Here is a 12,500-nt window from a genome sequence, read left to right as displayed (position 1 = left end):
AATTCATAAGTGTGCTTCTGTAGCATTGACACAGTATTTCAACGACTGTGGAAGCACCAACAAACACTCCACATAGCTAAAAACAAAATATTGATCACTACGTTAAGATCAAGAAGGGCATAGAGCAATTAGTAAGAAGGGCATTCGATGATCGTTTGGTATATTGCTTTATATGATTTCAGGGTGACAAAGGACGAATTGAGCAATATACGTTTAATAGAGGGCGAAAGGGGAGGGAGCGATTGTGTGCTTTATAAGCCGTGCCCTTCAGCGTCCAATTTTTATCCAACTGAATCCCATTTTTTCCTTGATGTTTCTAATTTAAAACAATCTTAAAACATTACAACAAAGGGTAACACATTTTTCGTTCCTAATACAAAGCGTCTCAACTTTGCTAGCGTCCCAGCAGGAAGTAGTTCGTTTCACTCTTCGGTTGTTCAGGTATTGGTTTGTTTGCGGAAGTTTGTGTGAGAAGCTGTGAGGCACGAGAGGAATTACGCCACTCTACCTACAACAAAGCCGGTGCGAAGAAATATAGCGTCATATCGACCGACCGACCATTACGAATCACCACGTGTGATCCGTCATTATATGTAAGTAAGTAGCTAAATGTTAATTTGTACCCTCTGTGTTTCGTGATTGGAATCGGAGCACTAAGGAACGAAAACGGTTCGAGGCTGCATTTTGCTGGACATTAGCCACCGATCATGTGTTTCGGCTATTTAAAGCATTCGATTTGTTTTACTTTTCGCTTGATTTCGGCCTTATCATTCTATCACAATCCTTTAATTGAAAGTTGTTAGGATCACTTATGTTCCTTGAGAGGGCATCGGGCGCGTGTCTGCATCTGCGCCGCATTAACATAATTCGCAGCTAGCATTTCGTAACATGAAAACAGATAAAAGCAAAGTCAGCTGTTTTGTTTTCAAATTCATTATCCTCTTTAGCGTAGTTTTGTTTCCTTTTTAGGGCTTGTGACGTAATTCTTCTTTTATAGATTGTCTATTTTGGGTCCGCTAAGGAGCGTTGTTTCGCTTTCTCGCGTATCCCGGTGCATATCACCTTCTGTCTACCGAATCTTATGTCGCACCCGAACCCCAGCGTTTAATGCAGATTCATGTTTGATTACAAATACCCGATGTTTCCGAATGATACCAAGCAACATATAACACTGTATGCCAGGTAAGTTCGAATCGAAACAGTGAAACAGTCGAAACAGTTGAAGTGCAGTAAAGCATTGAAACACAATAGCAACAATTTCATGAAAACAACATTTGATTTTGAGCCATCCAATTGTTGTTTGAGAGTAACATTAACGGATAACTGGCTTCTAAATTTTCAGCAACGCTCTCTGTTATCAAAAAAAAAAAAACACTAATAACGAAAGAAGACAAAGTGTTCCAGCATAATACAAACATTGTTTTAGTGTTTCCTTCATTCTCAATAGGATATAATAAAATACTGTGCTCCTTTAGCTTGGCTTTCGAAGAAACACATTTCTGACCTCCCTTTATAACCTTTTCAAGGGTCCTTCTGCTGCCCTTTTTGTAAATTGTAAGCTAAGCTCCACATTTAAACAGAAACCCATCTTTACCTCATCCCAAACGCTACGAAATGGGACGTACGGTCTGGTATTTTCTTCCACCATCATGTAGGGTCGCAGCTAGCAGACAGCTATAGTGGAATTTGCGCCACTGGGTCACCGACTGGTACGGACACGTCAACGGTCTGGTGGTATGTGCAAGGACTTCAGCACTTTGCTCGCCTACAATACATTAATTTTAAGAAATTTTAGTACCATTCCAATCGTCAATCATGTATATACGCCACTTATTCCATATATATACAACGAAAACGACTGAAGCATCCATACCTGATACTGTTCTTCGGTTTCGATGAGTCCCGTAACGGCTACCACTTGATACTGAGGCGCTCGCATTGCCGCCGAGTTTTTGCGTATCAATCGAAGCGAGTCCTGTGACGAACCGAGTGCCGCCACCTGGCGAGGGCCGTGGCTGGGATCGAGCACCAGAAGCGATAACCCAGAGGTGCGTTGCTCAATGCCGATAATCGTACGCGAATGGCCTATAGAGGATAGATAAAAAATGTATATAAAAAATGTAAAAATTTTCGTATAGATTGTTGCAAAGCGTTCTTATACCTTGGTGCTGCAGATATAAGGGTGGTGTATGAATGCGTGGCTCTTCGAAGTACCGCAGCACCCAATTGAACAACTCGGGATGACGTCCATCGACAGAGGTGGGTCGATGAAAGTCGACCAGTTTGCAGCGGATGCGTAACCAGGACAACACGGTCACGATTTCGGTGGCACCGATCCATTTGCGCGTGTTGTAGAGCTTGCAGCCCAGTTGCTCTGAACCCTGAATATCGAAACCTTGAGCCCAGGCGGCCTCCACCATACGTTGCAGGCGTGAGATGCTTGGCATTGCCGTACGAGCAGGCCCGTGCGATCCCCAGGCGGAATAGAGAGCCTCGTTGTAGGATGTGTTCTGGAAGCAGATGGCGGCACAATTAGTCATGTTCTCAGTTTCTCACAGTCAGATAATCATCAGCGAGTCTTTCTTTACCTGCAGCAGGGAGGACAGCATCATTTGAAGGTTTCGGTAACCACATCCCCAACCCTTATCACCGTAACTAGATGCGTAATGGTCGACACTGGAACAGACATACGTTTTGATCACGTTCGGCGAGGAGGAAGAAAGCGAGAGTACTCGTGGCGAGACGGACTTGGTGCAAGACGAACCGTCATCGACGCCATGTGATTCGGCTGCCCGCAACCCTACTTGCCGCTCGTAGTAATCAGCTACACTCATCTCGCCCGCGTATACCGCCCGTTGCATAGCGGCTGCCGATTGCTCACGGAAGTTGCCCTGATCATCCATGCCGTACTGTGCGCGCAGCATTTCGAACTCTCGCTGCTCGCGTAGCTTCTGAGCTTGCTTCTCCAGATCGACTACTACGGCGGTCGCGGCCGCTGCAGCCGCTGCTCCCCCACCTAATCCAGCACCCGGCATATTGCCGGTATGATGCGGATGCTGGGGGCTTTTCGAAAAGTGACGTTCGATGTGATACTCCATGTCCTGCGTTCTCATGTGATCGAACGAGATGCCGCAAACGGGACACAAGCTACCGGTATTGCCTCCGTAGCTACCATTTACCACGGCACTGGATGCTGCCGCAGTTCCATTCGGTCCACCTGCAGCATCGCCACCATTAGCTACCCTGCTACCATCGCCTGCCTTGGCTGGGCTTAGTATGTCTCGATGTTCGATATTGACATGTAGCTCCAGATCGGAACCAGATTCGAATGTACGATTACAGATCGGACACTGTAGCACACTGAGCGTATCGACATGATGACCACCGGACCCCCCACCATCCACACAAGAGCCAGCACCGTTTGCTCCACCATTCACGCCCGGGCTCAGAGGATCGAAGTGCGATCGGTTAATGTGTTCCTCCAGCACACTTGGATTGTCGGATGTGTATGGGCATAGTAAGCACTGCAAAGGACTCGCCTGCTTTGTTGTGATGGTCGTCACCGTCGCGGTTGTCGCGATCGTCATCGTTTCCACTGGAGTGCCACTTCCGTTTGGTTTGTTGGTTTTCAACTTCAATCCTAGCTGCGATCGCAATGGAGATCCCTGACCACCAGCTCCTGCTCCGGCAGGCGTTGTACAACCAGCTCCACCACCGTTAAACAGAGGACAGCCAGCACCGCCACTACCTTGCTGATCTTTACTGATTGTGCCATTAGTGCCCACCTGCTCGGATGGTACCGTCTCAGGGAGATGCTGTAAATGGTTTGCACTCGGGCCTTTGCCATTAGCCAGTTGGCTGCCGCTGGCATTCAAATTGCTACTGCTGCTACCTAAACTAGAGCGGCTGCTGCTCATGCTTACGCTACTACCGGCCGCCGTGGAGGTGTTGCTGAGCGACGAGGTCTGCATTCTACTGCAACCACCGCTCGTCGAAACGGATGTGTTGCCATTCGGCAAATGATAGGAGGTTGTCGCCGTTGGCGGCATTTGATGCTGGCTGTGATGGTTGGTTGTACTATTGGTACTGCAGTAGCTGCTGGTATTGCTGCTGCCAATCACCATTCCATTGGTGCTGGTCGTCGTGGTCGTAAGGCTCGCGCCTAGCGACCTTCCCCCAACAGCACCGGACACAGGCGTTAGTAGCTCCGATGTGATCGATGGCGAAAGACCGCGACAATCGGAGATGGAATCGGAATCACCGTCGACACTGCAAAAGCTTCAACCCGATTAATGCCTTTTTGGTTTTCTCATCGATGATCGAATGTGACATTTACCTTGGCGTTTGATCATCGATGAAGGACATCAGCTCGTTCTCTGGCGTCAGATAGTCCAGGTGTGCCTGGTTCACGTGAAGTAGCAGCTCGGCGGCTGGCACACCGCTTAGCCCACAGAACGGACACTGTGCACTACCTTCCACATGGTTCTGGCGCGTGTGGTCACGCATTGCCTCATCCGACATTCCGGACATGCCACAGATTTCACATGAATGTTCCTGCTGCTGCTGCTGCGGCTGCGGTTGCTGCTGTTGCACCGCGTGACCGTTTGTGTGGCTAGTTGTCGGGACCAATCGTTCGTGCGGTCGCTGCGAGCTGCTCCCATTCGGTAGCAGCTCTTTGCTATCTCGTCCATTGTGTGATGCCATCGTAGTCCGGTATCGTGGTAAAAACTGTGAAAGGAAAGACAGGAAAGCAGGGAGACAGGGTGGTCAATAATGCTGAACAATCCGCAATTGACAGTGAGGGTTGCGGCAACGGACTCTTTCCGAACGATGCGTGACGAAGGACTACTTCAGCCCTCTCATCCTTTCTCCCAAAGCTATGAGCACACTTGACGCTCGAAGGTTGCCGAGGAGAATAACGATGATGATGTGCGAGATCAATGACAACTAGTATCGCCACGTGCTTAAACGTAACAACTTGCACTTCCACTACCCGTTCCCGGTAGATTATATAAATCCGTTCCTCGAAACCGATTCTTTCTTCTTTTTTCAAAAATAGAATTTGCCTTTCACTTCACCCCGCCAGCCTGAAACCGGGCACACGGCGCACACCGGAAATGCGATAAAGCTGGCGACTGGTGGCGGCAGTGGCCTCAACGTTCGCTCTCCGTCGTCCGTGAGTGTGGGCTTTCTGTCTGTGGGCAGAGAAAAACAAGGAAAAGCCACGGAAGAAAGTGGCCATCGACACACAGCGAAACGACGAACAGATATTGATTTATGAAGAACCGAGAACCGAGAAGAGAATGCGGCGACGAGCATGCTTGTGCGGCTCCGTGTACTAGCACTGTACGCGTTTGTGTGTGTACGTAGGTCCTATGTGTGGGCCCGTGTGGTTGCTGCAGCCCCATATCCTTAGACGGTTCATGTGCACCTAGTGCCATTGGGTGGCATTGCCGATTGCTCAACACACCGATGAGTGAGGTCGGAAAAGGGCCCGCTCGACTACCGCTACATGCACGCATCGTATGACCGCGTGTATTATCGTCCTTTCGACTTCCTTTCGACAGTCGGCGCTGCCGTCGTTGCCGTCTGTGCCGCCACGATGCCGAAGCGGCAGCACACGCCATATAGACACCCAGCAGTCAATGGCCTTTAACTGAAGGTCCTGATCACCTGCGAAGGGAGCCCCTCTTTATGGCCCATTTAATGGGGCTCTTTTGACCCGAAAACAGTAGGCTCGTCCAGAGGACCACAGCAGATCAATATTGCGACACAGCAATCCTTGCGATGACCAACTGCTGTGGAGCTAGTAGTGGTGGAGCCTACTATGATTAATCGACAGTCGCACCGCACGCGACAGTTGCACCGCACTTAATCCAAACCGTTTTGGCCGAATATCCTTTGGCGCGCCTCTTGTGTTGGGTAACCTTTAGCACCTTCAAACGAACTGTGCCATCCGCTGAACAACTACTGCCACTGGTAATCCACATACCGCGGTAATCTTGTGCTTGCGTAGTGGTCCTACCGCAAAGGCCAAGGTAACACACGGTGGTTCTAAATTTCTATTCTGCTGCTTCGTTCAGAGGATTCTGCTGGCCAACACTTGTCCCGCACAGCTGTAAAGGGTGAAGGATACGCACCTTCGGCGAGTGGGTTGGGTGGCGGACCGGACCCTGCTACTGGTCACCACAACTCCTGGCCGACATTCGACGGGGTGAAAAGGTACACCTAGTGATACGGGTCACCGTCGCCTGTCGATGATGATGATGGCACCGATACTCGCGAGGAACACTACAGGACACTGGTGGACTACTGCAGAATTTTGCTTCGGCTGTTTGCTACCTTTTTTCCTGGCGGCTCTGACTATCTCTTTCCTCTCCGTTGAGGTCCTTGCGCTGGGTTCGCGGTGGGTCGCGAGCGACCGAGATGGCAAGAAGGCTTGGAGCCTTATTCTCGCGATTCTCCCGACAGACCAGCGGGTCAGCACTTTTTCTCAGCTGTAAAAGGACGAATGTCCTCTCTTGCGCTTTCATGAATGGAGCACCAGCTGGAGCACCGATAGAAGATTCCCGCGGAAGTACTCTTCTCCCCTCGCGCGCTGATGTCAACAAATTACGTAAGGAAACTGACAGGACATTCGGCGGAACGCGCGTTTTTTTCGCGTGAATCAGGATAACGATGTGTTGCAGTGCTTTCGATGTCCTTTTGCGTATAATTGATTATCTAACACTGAACGTCCCATTGCGGTCCTGATTCATACTGGTTGTGCGGTAAAAATACTCCAGTTAACTGTTCTTGCGGTAACTTTGGGATCCACCTCTTGCGCGGAAAAAGAAGAAAACAAAAAAGCGCGCCCCCAAAAAACGTAAACAAAAGTGACATCTTCAAAGCTGGTCGAGGATCCCGCATCGAAATCTGTTGCGAGAACGAAATCGCGAAATTCAGGTATTTCATAGTTCGTTACAAGTGTAGCTGACTCGCCAAAAAGGATACAAGATGCAGCTGAATTCGTTAATTAAGCTGTTCAACGTCCCACGGCTGCTGTTGTCCTCCAGGTAAGGCGAAGGCTCCTTCTGACGCGCTGAGGTTATGTTTGGTGGCCGCGGAGCGTCACATGCGAGATTAGTTTGTTCACGTTCTTTCTTGCCTTTTCAGACAAAGTAACCTACCGTTGGCTACCGTTGCAACGCAATCTTGCGGATTCCACAGCACAGTCCCACTCGAGAATGCCGCTGGCAAGGCTTCGGCGCCGCAAAAACCGAAGCGTCCCGTGAATGCTTACATAAGATACGCGCAGAGCATTCGGGCGGATCTGGCCAAAGCCAACCCCAGTGCATCCCAGATGGACCTCGCGAAGCTCACGTCCGTCAAGTGGCAGACACTGGATCCGCCAAGCAAAGCGCGGCTCGAGGAGGAGTACAAACGGGAGCTGGCCGTTTGGCTGCAGCAGAATGCCAAATACCTGAGCCAGCTCACCGAGGCCCAAAAGGAAGAGCTGAAGCAGGACAGGCAGCAGAAGGCCGATGATAAGGCGAAGCGTGATCTCAAGCGCACCTTGAAGCAACTCGGACGTCCAAAGCGTCCGATCAATGGGTTCCTACGATTCTGCGCGCAGTACAAACCGAAACCGGGTGTCACGCAGGGCGAACACAAGGAACAGATGAAGGCACTCGGTGAGAAGTGGCGCGCTATGTCGGAAAGCGAGAAGGAACGCTTCAATCGAGAAGCAGAGCAGGCCATCACGCAGTACCAGGAAGAAATGAAGCAGTGGGAAGATAAGATGCTCGCGATGGATAACGGGGATTTGGTTCGACGAAAGAATGCTCTGCTCAGTCCAGCAGCGGCCGCCCCGGGTGGGAAGACGCGCCTTGGGAAGAAGGAGCAGACAGGAGCAGCGAGCGGTCGTCCCGCGGCCGGTGGTGCTCGTGCATAGGAACTCGGGTGTCCCCATCAAGTGGAGGTGGTCAATAGTGCTACGGTGCGTAGCGAACCAAAGCAAAACCTATCGATGGCGCCAACACCCCACGATAGGGACACGAGTGACGTACGATCGGTGCAGAGCGCGGTAGTTCCGTCTGCCACCGAGCAAGTGGTGCCATCAGTTACAGTATCTCAGCCAGAACCATCACCAGCAGAGCGTGTGAAGAAGCAGCAGGAAGAGGGTATCGTGAGCAAGTTGAAATCGATCTTTAAATTCTGACAGTGGCTTAGACGCATGCAGGATGCGGCACTACTAAAGCTCTTGTCCGTGTGGATCAGCATGCATTCAACTTAACTGCAACTGTTACCCTATTCCCTTGCCATTTTGTTTATTTGTATTTCTTTTTTTGAAATCCTTTGTCTCGGATGATTTTCATGCATTTTTTCATCACCTTCCGTGCATCCATTTGAATGGAATGGTAGATGCAAACCATTATCAAGACTTCAGATCGAACATTTTTTTCAACGAATTAAAGGATAGACGACGTAATCTTAGGAATTAACCGCTTGATTAATGTGTTTTTGTGCTTCTCCGAAAATGAAATTCTGCTGTTAATCACTTGGCTGTACAATTTATCGTCCGAGTTTCTACTTCTGATGCGAACATGCCGATTGTATACTAAAACCCAGGAACTTTAGAATGCGTTTCTCCTGCATTTTTATTTTATGATAATTAACCCTCGATCCATGTTCCCCTCCATTTTTACCTCTTCCGCAGTGTGCTGGCTACTGTTCGTGCGTGGCTTACTGCAGCCCGACTGGGAGCAGTTTTTCGAAGAGATAAAATGGTAATAAGTAACTTATAAAGAGCAAAACAAGAAATGGAACTTTAGAAGATACAATCGAGAGGAAGCTAATAAAGCCGCGAAACGGCACACGTCGCCGTCTGAATGGTTCTACGGAATTTAGATACGAAACATTGGAAACCGGGACCTGCCATGGGGGCATTACTATGCGTCAAGCCCCACTAGGTTGCTGTGGGTGATGGTTGGTGGTTCCGGTTGATCGTATCCTAGAACATACCGCAGCTCAATGCCCAATCCAAACAGGCTCCAGGCGAGGTGTGTGAGTACGAAGAAAAACACGAAAAACGTTACATCCCGCGTCACCTTGTGAATGGTACCGAGCACCTTCTGAAGCAGCTGTGAAGTGCGCATCGGAATACCACCCAGCAAAAGCACCATTCCGAGCAGGGGCAAACCGGCACCCGTTTCCGATGGACCGAGCATGATGAGTTCGATCAGTTCCCAGGCTAGCAGCGGCAGAAACACGCTACCACCGATGAACCGCTCATATCCGCTCGCAAATAGCAGATAAATGATGATTGCCGCCACAACCAGATGGATCCTCATTCGTAAGGTCCGCCTGAGACGAACGTACTGCTCTGGCGGGGCAGAACTCGCATTTGCAGTGCCGTCTGTCGGCCCGAATCCTGCATTCCCTCCTTGCGCTCGGTTCAAGCTGTTTAGCAGCTGAAAAATGTCACCATTCTGCCCGTTCATCATGCCATTAAGGCTGGAAAAGTCCATCGGCGGTTCGGATTCGCCCATCAGCGGATCGTACACCATGCGTTCGTCCTCGGGATCGGGATATATGATATCAGGCAGCTTAACCGGTTGAACGTACTCTGCAAGAGGTACGTGCACATGAGGTGGAACAGTCCGCTTTCTCGTCTTATCCGGCCATTCTTACCATCGGTGATCACTTCGGCAGCAGGCGCAACGTCGGGAAGTGGTGACTGCGTTGTGGGAAGCGAGGTTGTTTCCACTTCCCGGCCAACGATTTTGGAAAGACGATTGTTGGAGTTTTCCAGGATTTTCCTTCGCCTTGCTTCACGCCGGGCCGCAGCCGGGTCAACAGCGGCGGGCGATGGCACATCGGGGTTTGCATCAGTATCCTCCTCCATAGCTATCGTGTTGCAGGTATCGGCAGCTGGCTCACGATGGAAATCCGAGGGCAGTTTCTGTTACGTGCTTACCGGTTCGACACCTCATGTGGCTACAGAACGGATTTCAATTATTCACTTTCTTCCGGATTTTGCGATTCTCGTGCATGCTGATTCGGGGGATGACAGGATAATATTTTGATTTGAAGAAAAAATCTTAAGCGGGCCACACACATGCACTATTATCGGTGTATATTTTAGGTTGCTTGGATTCATTGAGCGTGTTATCAGACTCTGCAAAATATTTTAAATTTTCTGAAAGTAATAATTCGGTAGTAATAAATCAAAGTATTCTAGAATATTGACCAACAATATTGCAGGTGTGTGGGCCGCTTAAGCGACATTCGAAGTCCCTTCGGGAACGATGCAGTCACTATGAAATCGCTGTTCGTCCGTTTCTGGGGCTCATATTTTTGGAAACAAATTCTGCTTCGACGATACGAGTTTATCGATTTTAATTGATCATTTCAAACATGAACACTTGTTTTTATTTACAAAATAGGATCTTAAGGCACTGTGGAGCACCCTTGGGTCAAGTGGTGCAATATCCTTTTTACGCAAATGCTTGCAGTCCCGTTATTGCGCGGCCAAGGATGAGTGCGTGAATGTCGTGCGTTCCTGGGGAGTAGAATGGTACACATTTAATGGGTTTAATTTAATTATTTCCCTCTTTTAAGGCTTGGACTTACCTTCATACGTGTTCACTGCTTCCAGATTCATCACGTGTCGGATGATGTGGTACTCATCGGCGATACCATTTCCTCCAAGCATGTCACGCGCCACCCGAGCAATATCTAACGCCTTTCCGGCGTTGTTACGCTTCAGCATCGAAATCATTTCCGGTGTATGCCTACGGAGGATATAAACATAACATGAAATCAGAACCGCAATGCTGCATCAGCACCGGGACGCCCGCTTACAATTTCTGATCCTTCAAGCGTCCCACATGCAAGCAGGCCGACAATCCGAGGCTGATCTCCGTGAGCATATCGGCCATCTTCTTCTGCATCAATTGGTTGGCCGCCAGCGGCTTCTTGAACTGCTTTCGATCGAGCGTGTATTCACGGGCCACCTTAAGGCACGATTCGGCCGCTCCCAGTGCACCCCAAGCGATACCGTACCGAGCGTTGTTGAGGCACCCGAACGGTCCCCGCATACCGACCACGTTCGGCAGCAGATTGCCTTCCGGTATGCGCACCTCGTCCATGAGGATCATCCCGGTCACGGAAGCACGCAGCGAAAACTTTCCCTCGATCTTCGGTGTCGCTAGACCGGTCGCACTCTCGGCGCGATCGATGATAAAGCCGCGCACCTTACCATCCTCCGTTTTGCCCCACACGATCAGAATATCGGCGATCGGTGAGTTGGTGATCCACGTTTTGCTACCACTCAGCACGTATGTGCCCGTCTTAGGATCGTGCACGGCACGGGTTTCCATCGAGGAGGGATCGCTGCCGTGGTTCGGTTCGGTTAGCCCGAAGCATCCGACCAGCTCACCGCGTGCCAATCGTGGAAGATATTTTTCCCGCTGTTCCTCGCTACCGTAGTCATAGATGGCGCCCATACAGAGCGAACTCTGGACGCTGAACGCCGATCGGTAACCAGAATCGATGCGTTCTACCTCGCGCGTTAATAGACCGTAGGCTACGTTGCTGACCCCGGCACAACCGTACCCCTTGATCGTACAACCGAGCACACCGAAATCACCGAGCTCGTTCATAATTTCCCGATGGAACACTTCGTGCCGGTTCGCTTCGATGACGCGGGCCGCCAACCGGTCCTCACAGTACACCCGGAACGAGTCCCGGATAGCGATCTCATCCTCTCGTAGCTGTGACTCGAGGTTCAAAGGATCCTCCCAATCGAACGAGGGACCTAGAAGCGGAAGAGGAAAGCGAAAACGAAGGAACATCCCATTATTGGCCATTCACCAGCAAACCTAGCAACACACCTCCGTCGTCGGAGGCACGCGCAAACGATACGACGACAGGCAGTACGTCACAGCCCCGCCGTTATCTTATCACTCTACTGGGCTGCTCCCGACCGAGCATCATCTTCTCTCATCAACAAGCTCATCCTAGTAACAGGTTCGCGTTGAATGAATGATCGAAAACTAGCCACCAGCTGAGTGGCGAGGGGGAGTGCCCTGAAGGGCTACTTACCTTTATCAGTGGAGGCGGCTGAACCGTTCAAGATATCACCGGGAAATTTCAAGAAAAGGTAACATATTAGAACATCAACCATCCCTGATCGGCATGAGCAGCGATCGCTTACCGCGACACAGCAAAACCGGTCTACGGCTGTTGGTTGTGCGACCGGCGGCGGATGGAACAAGTTGTGCAATTCTGCCTCCCAACAAACGGAGCGCCATTTCTGATGTGTTGGGGATTTAATGCTTTTGCGCACTACAACGCCTTCTCGGTGGGATGTGGGAGTGTCGACGGAGAGGTTCAAGGACAACGCACAACACGATCTTGCCGATCTCTGTGCTGCTGTCTGTGGTTCACTAAAGTGCGAGCACCTGCTGTTCTCACGGCTTGATAGCGGACACTTTCGTTTTCGTTGATGGTTCGCG

General features: G+C 50.3%; 4 protein-coding genes across 6 annotated transcripts in view; 1 reads left to right on the top strand and 3 right to left on the bottom strand.

Annotated features, from left to right (window-relative positions):
- Positions 1-6,643, bottom strand: part of LOC125949622 (zinc finger-containing ubiquitin peptidase 1-like) — an 8,630-nt gene extending 1,987 nt beyond the window's left edge. Inside the window, exons 1-6 of one of the 3 annotated variants that reach the window (XM_049676852.1) lie at positions 6,141-6,643; positions 4,337-4,728; positions 2,589-4,278; positions 2,162-2,510; positions 1,874-2,085; positions 1-1,765 (exon numbers count right to left, since the gene is read on the bottom strand). The exon at positions 1-1,765 is cut by the window's left edge and continues 1,987 nt beyond it. In XM_049676852.1, the coding sequence (XP_049532809.1) occupies positions 1,721-1,765; positions 1,874-2,085; positions 2,162-2,510; positions 2,589-4,278; positions 4,337-4,704 (2,664 nt within the window). In that variant the 5' untranslated portion in view covers positions 4,705-4,728; positions 6,141-6,643 and the 3' untranslated portion in view covers positions 1-1,720. Of the gene's footprint in view, positions 1,766-1,873; positions 2,086-2,161; positions 2,511-2,588; positions 4,279-4,336; positions 4,729-4,818; positions 4,857-6,140 lie in introns of those variants that run through there. The other 2 variants (XM_049676854.1, XM_049676853.1) reach the window with 2 other exon arrangements.
- A 204-nt stretch (positions 6,644-6,847) lies between these two features.
- Positions 6,848-8,829, top strand: LOC125949666 (uncharacterized). Its single transcript, XM_049676927.1, has 3 exons — positions 6,848-7,055; positions 7,156-8,162; positions 8,699-8,829. The coding sequence occupies exons 1-2, from the start codon at positions 6,997-6,999 to the stop codon at positions 7,931-7,933; spliced, it is 837 nt and encodes a 278-aa protein (XP_049532884.1). The 5' UTR covers positions 6,848-6,996; the 3' UTR covers positions 7,934-8,162; positions 8,699-8,829.
- LOC125949665 (uncharacterized) lies at positions 8,579-10,086 on the bottom strand. Its single transcript, XM_049676926.1, has 2 exons — positions 9,673-10,086; positions 8,579-9,607 (listed from the first exon to the last, which is right to left on the bottom strand). The coding sequence occupies exons 1-2, from the start codon at positions 9,884-9,886 to the stop codon at positions 8,931-8,933; spliced, it is 891 nt and encodes a 296-aa protein (XP_049532883.1). The 5' UTR covers positions 9,887-10,086; the 3' UTR covers positions 8,579-8,930.
- A 272-nt stretch (positions 10,087-10,358) lies between these two features.
- Positions 10,359-12,500, bottom strand: part of LOC125949647 (glutaryl-CoA dehydrogenase, mitochondrial) — a 2,172-nt gene continuing 30 nt past the window's right edge. The window contains exons 1-5 of the mRNA XM_049676900.1: positions 12,200-12,500; positions 12,088-12,105; positions 10,846-11,800; positions 10,615-10,775; positions 10,359-10,543 (exon numbers count right to left, since the gene is read on the bottom strand). The exon at positions 12,200-12,500 is cut by the window's right edge and continues 30 nt beyond it. Coding sequence (XP_049532857.1) covers positions 10,479-10,543; positions 10,615-10,775; positions 10,846-11,800; positions 12,088-12,105; positions 12,200-12,296 — 1,296 coding nt within the window. The 5' untranslated portion in view covers positions 12,297-12,500 and the 3' untranslated portion in view covers positions 10,359-10,478. The remainder of the gene's footprint in view (positions 10,544-10,614; positions 10,776-10,845; positions 11,801-12,087; positions 12,106-12,199) is intronic.

The sequence above is a fragment of the Anopheles darlingi genome, chromosome 2 (genome assembly GCF_943734745.1).
Source record: "Anopheles darlingi chromosome 2, idAnoDarlMG_H_01, whole genome shotgun sequence".
Taxonomy (NCBI): Eukaryota; Metazoa; Arthropoda; class Insecta; order Diptera; family Culicidae; genus Anopheles; species Anopheles darlingi.
Note: the sequence above shows the minus strand (reverse complement) of the source record. Positions and strands in the feature narration are given on the sequence as shown.

Coding starts and splice junctions, on each gene's coding strand:
- LOC125949666 (XM_049676927.1), top strand. CDS start 6,997: ATGCAGCTGAATTCGTTAATTAAGCTGTTCAACGTCCCACGGCTGCTG. Junction 7,056..7,155: donor CGGCTGCTGTTGTCCTCCAG/GTAAGGCGAAGG, acceptor TTGCCTTTTCAG/ACAAAGTAACCTACCGTTGG.
- LOC125949665 (XM_049676926.1), bottom strand. CDS start 9,886: ATGGAGGAGGATACTGATGCAAACCCCGATGTGCCATCGCCCGCCGCT. Junction 9,608..9,672: donor TGCCGAAGTGATCACCGATG/GTAAGAATGGCC, acceptor TACCTCTTGCAG/AGTACGTTCAACCGGTTAAG.